This window comes from Sesamum indicum, linkage group LG8 (genome assembly GCF_000512975.1).
Source record: "Sesamum indicum cultivar Zhongzhi No. 13 linkage group LG8, S_indicum_v1.0, whole genome shotgun sequence".
NCBI lineage: Eukaryota > Viridiplantae > Streptophyta > Magnoliopsida > Lamiales > Pedaliaceae > Sesamum > Sesamum indicum.
Genome location: NC_026152.1, coordinates 7,625,244 through 7,633,577, shown reverse-complemented (window position 1 = coordinate 7,633,577; position 8,334 = coordinate 7,625,244). Strand labels below are relative to the sequence as shown.

Below are 8,334 nucleotides of genomic sequence, written 5' to 3'. Positions count from 1 at the left end.
TCGTTTATACATGTGTTATTCTTGCATCAATGATCAACTTGCAAGAATTAAGCATGATCCTAACCTTAACCGGAAAATCTCTCTCTCGTATCTTCGTCAGATAATTTCAGTTGTTTTCTAACTTATTTAATTTTTAATTATATCTTTTATAATCAAATCTCCCCCATTATTTTCTTTTTCCTCAAAGAAATCAACTTAAAGCCAGTTTTTGTGGAATCGACCCTACTTCCACTTTCACAAGTATTATAGAAATTATTTTTTATGATCTCGATACTCATCAAATTTTGAATTATATTATAAAAAAGAAAAAATTGGTGTATTGGTGTCATAAAAAAAAAAAAAACTTTTGTTTTTATATAATATAGAAATAGTATAGATGAAAATGAAAGAAATCTAAAACAAAGAAAGGCCGAAGAACCCTTGAGCTAACTGAAGAAATTGTTGAATAAGCGTCGAAAATTACTGCGAGATGGATACTGCTCTTATACATACTCCTTTGATGTGCGTCTCTCCCACAAATTTCTGCAAAAGTTACAAAAAAGTGCTGCTCAACTGCAACTTCTTCAGCAGTGCTGCTTCTTCTTTCAGGTGTCGTTGTATAAAAAATGAAAACACCTCAGAATCCCAAGAGGTAATTTCGGTTTTACGCTTTTGTATTATTGTTGTTGCTGCTGTTGTTATTGCTACTATTTGGGTTTATAAATTTTTGCTATTTGAATTGTTTCAAGCTTGCTTGTCATAACAAGCACATGTCTACGAAAATTCTTACCCGGTTATGTAGTTATCCAATCTGAGGGCACTGTTCATTTAGAGCAATTGGCGACATGTAGTTTATGATTCGTGCTGTTAATATTTGAGTGCTGGAATCAGGTGATGTGTAGAAGTCTCAAAAGGAAAATTGTATTGTAAACCTTATGAGAAATCATCTGGTTTCTTCCAGAATCTGGTGCTGGCCAGAGTTTGAGTATACCCTAGATTTTTGGGTTGTGGTGTTTCCACGTGTCTCGTCCTTTATCATTTTGTGGATGATGGCCCTAGTGCAATTGACCAACGTGTGAATAGAATTGTGTTTCTATAAGTTAGAGAGTTGATTTTCCAGAGGAATTCTCTGCAAACCTTTTTATGCATGTATCTGAGTGTGCGTGATTCAAGTTGGATTGTAAACTAATCAGAAGTTTGAATTGTAAGCTAGTATTCTTGATTTTTCTGTAGGGATACTCCCACTTTGTACTGATAAATTGTTTTGCGTCCATGTCTTGGGTGAAAAAGTTGAGGTTATATTATTTGGCTGAAGAAAAGTTACTTATTTCTAGAAGTAAATACCCAACAAACTAATCATTATGTTAACAATCAGATAATGATCGTGCTTTAGACAGAAACTAATACTCGTATACAGTGGAAGTGTCAATATGTGTTGACACATTATTCTTAATGTATAGGTGCAGTTACTCAATTGTAATTGGCCCTTGAATTTGTCTTAATGCTAGTTGTCGAGTAGAACCTTGAAGTAGCTGCAATCTGGCGAATGGAAATTGAAACGAAACGAAGAAATTGGAGCAAAAATCTAATTAATGGTTCTGGAATTCCATGAATGCAACTTTATATCGTATTAACTAGGTTTACAATTAAATTTACATGGCCGTCCATCCGTTGAAAATAGGTTGCATGTAGAATTGTGTTTCTCTTCAGGTCTTCTATTTGTGTAGCTTATCATTTAAAACATGTAATTTGTTGCTTCTCTTAACAGGGTTTCTCAGTTCTCAGAAAAGATATTCATGCTGATACTGGAAGTGTATGGAGCTCTATGGGTTTTTACATGTTTAGCCTCCACATTCCTTTGAGTTATGGTGGCCTGTCTGCAGCTGCCAGGATATTGCATCAACCTGTTCTTAATCCACAGATGGAGGTAAATTCTTCCTGTTTTCTATGTGAAACTTAATGAATGAAATTGCACCAACCTGTTCTCATCTTTTTTATTTTTTTCCCCAGCGCAGGCATTCTTAATACTTGGGATTCAATCCTTGGAGCTTGGCATCGTTCTGCTACTTCTTCAGTATCCTGGGAAGCCTCAATATGATCTCCAAGATTTCTTTCGGGATGACGAAATGCGAAACCAGAGGAGCTGGTTGCTGGCGTCAGTCCTTGGTTTCGGATTCCTTCTTTCGTTGATTTTCATTACTTCATATATTGCAGACGGACTGATGGGACACAAGGTAAGCTTAGTCATGTTTTATTGATTGATAAAATGGACCAGGGCATTAAGAATTGAACTTGGAGAAGAGGTCAACTGAAATTCCACAATTAGTTTTCTTGTGACATCATGATATCTCTGTTTATGGTTTTTAGCTTCTGTCTTTCTTGATGAATATCTTGGACAAACCTAATGTGGCTGTCCGAAACATCAGTCAAGGTGAGATATCGCATTAGCTTTGCAATGTTCACTAAAACCGGATACATAATGAATTTTTCCTAGAGGTTGGGGATGAGACAAGTGAAGATTGACAGCTCTTACCTTTTCTCTTGCTTGCTCCCAGTCCATCCCCTCTTTTGATAAGGAAAAAATATATTCACCGCACTCTCAAAAACAAAACATACACAATATCCTCCAACAGGCAAAAGGCAGGCGTAATCCAAGGATTGATACATTCTATGAAGTACATCCAGAGCATAGTTGATTTTAGGTGCATCTTGTAAATGTAATGATGATACTTTAGGCCAATATGATTGTTTAGTGTCCTGTACATCTCATCTCTCTACTGAAGGTGTTATCTTTTTGGTTAAAATAAAATCAAGATAAATCTTTTGGAGCTCTAAAAGCCTTATGCAATTTCCCTATTTGGATTGGCCCATCTTGAGATAGTGAACTTTGGTGAAAAGTGTAAGGATAGAAAAATAACTTCATTCATATAAAACTTACCATCATCATTTAACTTAAACTAACAGAAAAGATGTTGCCGAAGGACGTGGGTTTTTATTTTTTTGTGTTTAACCACCAACAATTTGCTTTTATCATCCTCTTCATTTAATAATTTCATCTGTAAAAACCAATATAACTAAGAACCTCACAGTCCATAAAGATTATATAACCAGAAGTTCCTGTCTTAAAGGGGCATGCATTTATCCTATCCCTCGCATCTTGCCTTGCGAATAATTTTGATCATCTCAGGAATAAGAAAATGAAGATGTTTATGCAATAGGCTAAACAACATATAACTCAAGTGGTAGGAGATCATGTCAACAATATTTAGCTAATGAAACTTCTCTTTAGGTACATTAACATGGAAGCTTGAGAATCCCAACCGAGCAAAATCACTAGTAGCCCCTAAAATTATGTTTTGTATCACTTTAGTCTCTAATGTTTAATTCGTTGCCTTATAGTCCCTAACATTTTAATTATAATTCACTTTAGTTCTTCAAGTCAATTTTTAATGAAACTTATGCGCAAAATCGTCAATACATAATTAAAAGCTATCAAATAAATATTTTAGTTGGACAATTAAGCTTACAAAAATTGTATAAGATTAAGTACACATGAGATTTTGTAATAAACTTTTCATCTTAACAAACCATCTTCTGATTAGTAAAATATCCCCGTAACTAAAATATTTCAGGATTAGTTAGAAAGTGTAGTTTATTTGGAAATATAAGCATAAAGAGAATTATTCTAAAAATTCTATAAAAATTGATAAACCCATTGGAAAACGTACTGTAACAACATAAAGTAAAATCAACGCACTACATTTGTAAAAAACACCCAGAAGCCCAAGTTGATTTTCAAGCTTGACCTAAGATAGAAACTTGGAGTTCTAGAGTATTCTCTACTAATAGGAAGATCAACCTAACCTTCACTATTAAATTAACATGGTGCAAAAACAAACCTAGAGTACCATGTACCATGGGCCTCCCATGATGTTAAGTGCTAGGAGGATCTTTTTGAAGAAGAACCCAATAAATCTAAGATTTGCATATTATGATCATTTTTTTAAGTTCTAAAGTTACTAATACACGTGACCATCTATGCCTGTCTTCTTGTACTTCATGTACGTCTAAAGCCAGGACATTATCTAAATTATGCAAGTGGCTGAAATGATTTTTTCCGTCCGAATTATGCTTAGGTACATACCTCAACAACTGGTTTTATTCTATTGTATGATTATGCATATGTTATCTTGAATCAGAATGTATTCTAATCTTGTTCTCTCTTTTATTGTATGAAATTATTGCACTGTGCAAATGGCACAACTTGCTAGGTTCTTGTATGACTCTAGCTAGTGTTCAGAACACATTTCTTCTCTCTGTTTTCTGGTAGAGAATATGGTTCTGCAGTGACAGCACAATGAATAGACTACCCAAGCAGGGTCCTAACTAACATTGGAGGATAAAGCAATCAGAATTTTCCAACTATGCAAAATATAACAGTTTTGATTTGTACTACTGCTTTCTTTGTTGATTGCTTTTCTATTATCTTCCATGTTCTCTTCAAATTTTTTGTCGGACCAAGATGTATATATAATTCAAATTTGTTTCCTCTGAAGTTTGTTTGTCAATTTTTTTATTTGCTTCCATTCATCTAGAGCAAGTGGGGCAAACATCTTTAATGAAGGTTTGAGTCATTGATGTCTTCCAAGCCTAGCATCACTGTCTGATTTTTTCATCAATTTACTTAACATTGCAGGATGTGAACAATCCCTTTCTCAAAGAAATTCTTTCTAGTGGCTCAAGCTCTATAACAGCCTGCATTCTCGTCTATTGCATTATCACACCATTGCTGGAAGAAGTTGTGTACCGAGGCTTTTTTCTAACATCTCTTGCCTCCAAAATGAAATGGCAGCAAGCAGTTACAGTCAGTTCAATTGTTTTCAGCGCAGCTCACTTCTCTGGTGAGAATTTCTTACAACTTCTCATTGTTGGACTTGTACTTGGATGCTCTTATTGTTGGACAGGAAACCTAAGATCTTCAGTAGCAATACATTCGTTGTACAATGCCCTGATCCTGTTCTTTACATTTATATCATAAGTGCCTTTTGAGCTCTTACCCATTTTGATTTTCTGCAAGTGTTGGGTGGTTTATTTAGAACATTTGTTATAAGGCTTACAGCATATTAATTTAAACCCTTTGGGATGGTTTAAGTATGAATTGCAAATAGATTTGTCATTCATAGATTCATTCCCGTTCATATGTCTGGCATAGCTTATACGGATTCCTAAGTCCCAAAAGTAGGGATTAGCAATTCCGCCCTCCCCCATTGAACCAAATTTTTTATTTTACTAAAACAACCACTTTTTAAAATACTAATACAACCTTTCTTTATATCTTAAATTTATTATATTTGTCACACAAATAGAATATTATTATGAAATTCATTAAATATACACAAAAGAGTATACATATAACACATACACTATATATAAGATCTATATGTATATGTAGGTATTTTGTGTATATATATGTTTAGCGCATGTAATATTGTATATTATTGTAAGTTTAGTTATATTTATATTGAATATGTAATAGATATTCATATATAGACATATATTATATCAAATAGATATATTTTTCATATGGCTTAACTTTTTTGTTTATTTGATATACGTATTACTAATACATTTAGTTAATATTAGTGGTTATGGAGAATCACTACACACCTACTTGATCCCAAATAAGTAACTTTTGAAGTAAATATGTTACTCTAGAATACATGGATCAATTGTGTTCTACAACCAAATATATACCAACTTGACGCAACTTTTTTCCAAGTATTATGCTCAATGAGCAACTCTTGTTGCATTTTATGGCTCATTTGCGGATACTCAGAGTGCAATGTTGATTATCTTTATAGGTCAACTCGGAATATCTTTTATGCCCTTCCTGAAGTTTATTTTACTTCTTTGGATGAAATTTTATCAAGCTTGTTTGGACGTTGAATGATGTCTTCTTAGGACAGATAGAAAGTGATGTGAACGTCTTATTAGAGAAAAGAATTGATGAATCCTCCAATTTTCCTTTTACTGAGACAAATAAGTCATATATTCTTGTCTATGGTGGAATTTGTGTATCAAGGTGAGAAAGGGGAAACTTGAGCAAGCATGAGTCATGTGTTGCAAAAACCATCCCATTTGAGACTAATTACCACACTTGCTCCCTTGACATTCCCCCCCTATTGAAAACCAACTTGAACTCTCTACTAATACATCTGCATGCCTTCCAAATTGATGACCCTCACTTGGCTGTCATTGGCTACCCATGCTAGCCCTCGTTCTCTTCATTTGTTCTACTTGAGCCATTTCCGTTTGTGACGTTGACATGCTTCTGTTGAAGTTGAGTTTTAGCTATTTGGTTGAATCACATGTCACTTTCAGCGATGTGTGTTTGGTTGCGGAATAGTGTTCTAGTGCTTGATGCTAATTGTTCTGCTCTATAATTTGAGTATATCCATCCTGGCGATAATCCACCAACTCTTTTTTCAATCTCTATTTTGATTCCATATCCAAGGAAAGCATATCCATCCTTGAGCATGGACATACCATTGGAGTTGAATGTTCAATCAATTTTCATATAGAGGATTAATGATTTGTAAGACCTTTTGCTGTTTCTTTTACATTTTGCCTCTGATAATATAGTTGGACTTGTTCCCTCGATGGAGCCTTTTGTTGAAAAAATTCTGGTTGCCAATCTTGAATACCACATCCTTTATTGCAGTTCATTTCATGCTAAAGATGATTTTGATTTGCAGACCTCTCAACTGCGCTATATCATCTTTTTGGATGTTTATCAATATTATCTTCATACTCGCTTTCTAGGGAAAGTCTTTTCCACAGGGGGAAGAAATAATTGGGATCGAAAATAATTGCATATAAAGAATAATATCAAATAATATATATTTAGACAGGATATTTACATTAGTTATTTAGACGAGTCAGGAATTTCTTTTAATTAGATCCTTTTGTTTGGTTGACTTGTTTTGTAGTTGAATTATCTTTTGGAGCCTGATTTGAATCTGGCACGATGAATAACGTTGAGAAATAGATTAGGTTTCTTATTTTATATGCCTACAAATAAATAGGTAGATTCTTTATATCATAATTATTGAATTGAATGTTGATGGTGTTTCTCTAGCACTCTTGGCATCCTCTACATCATCGACATTGCTATTAACTGAAAATGACTCTGAACTAATGCACCATGCCGGTACAAGATGGTTTCCAGCAACATAGTGTTGCAGTCACATTTGATTGTATCTGCAAAACGTTGGATAGACTAGGAAGGTCTAAGAAGTGGGAACGCAATAGGAAGCAGATTATTGATGTTGGTCATGTTTTGAGGTCTCTCATCGGTCGCGAACTTGGTATAAACTAGTGAAACATGACCATGTAAAGCCCAAATTCCGCTGTCATCTTGTATTATGCTATTCTGTAATATCGGATTCAAACAGTTTTTTCTGTTTCTTATTGACACCAAATGTACATCCTGGCTCCTGCTAACGGCCGGTCTTGTAGAAGCAGAATAAAGTACTAAGTTCCACTGCATTGTGTGCCACCCATGTTGCTTGCATGTAATACACATACTCTTGGTGGCTTCAAATTTCAACAGCCCTTTCCTCTTGGAATATTTCTTATGTTGTTTCCTATGCCCTACTTGTTTCATAAGAAGAACCCCTGGAAGTTTCCAACTGCACAAAATGCAGGAAATGTGAGGGAAGAAAAAAAAGGCTCCTTCTGTACCTTCAACAATGACAGGTTGGAGAAAAGATTAGGTAAAATTACATTGAACTCCCTTGAAATTTGATACAATTGTAAATACCCGTGTTTGAAAAATTTAAAAATAACCCCCTAAAACTGTCCGTCCAACAGTGGGCATTTTGTTAGCTTCAATTGGGGTTACACTGAAGATTTTGGACTGAATTGTCGAAAACATTCTTTTATAGACTAAAATGCCTTTTTAAACAATATAAAAGGCATAAACATAGAGGGGCAAATGGGACATTGCACAGCATTAGTTTTTTTAACCATTTCTTCAAAAATTCTAAAAAAAGGGAACAAAAAATCTTTGAAGGGTAAAGCTGACACGTTTCCATCTTACCGTCCTAGGGTTGTATAATTATGGTATCAATAAATTTTTTCAATATTTATAATTTTCTAAAATTCCAGGAAAGCTTGATGTAATTAATCAGAAAGATTATACTTTGTTCTTGTACAGAACACTTTAGTGAGCATGCTCAAAATCACTTTATTCCAAGAAGCTGGATTGCATGTTTTAGCACTCTCTCCCATGTAATGGGGCCGCCGTGTGATGGAAGAAGCATCATCATGCTTGGCTGGTAAAACTAAACAAAA

General features: G+C 34.4%; 1 protein-coding gene across 2 annotated transcripts; it reads left to right on the top strand.

Moving 5' to 3' along the window:
* Nucleotides 400–7,600, top strand: LOC105167833. 2 transcript variants are annotated; one of them, XM_011087663.2, is made up of 5 exons: nt 400–631; nt 1,748–1,906; nt 1,995–2,213; nt 4,676–4,880; nt 7,118–7,600. In XM_011087663.2, the coding sequence occupies exons 1-5, from the start codon at nt 470–472 to the stop codon at nt 7,213–7,215; spliced, it is 843 nt and encodes a 280-aa protein (XP_011085965.1). In that variant the 5' UTR covers nt 400–469; the 3' UTR covers nt 7,216–7,600. The 2 variants fall into 2 exon arrangements, with proteins under 2 accessions (XP_011085965.1, XP_011085964.1); XM_011087662.2 differs by lacking the exon at nt 7,118–7,600 and having other exon boundaries at nt 4,676–5,155.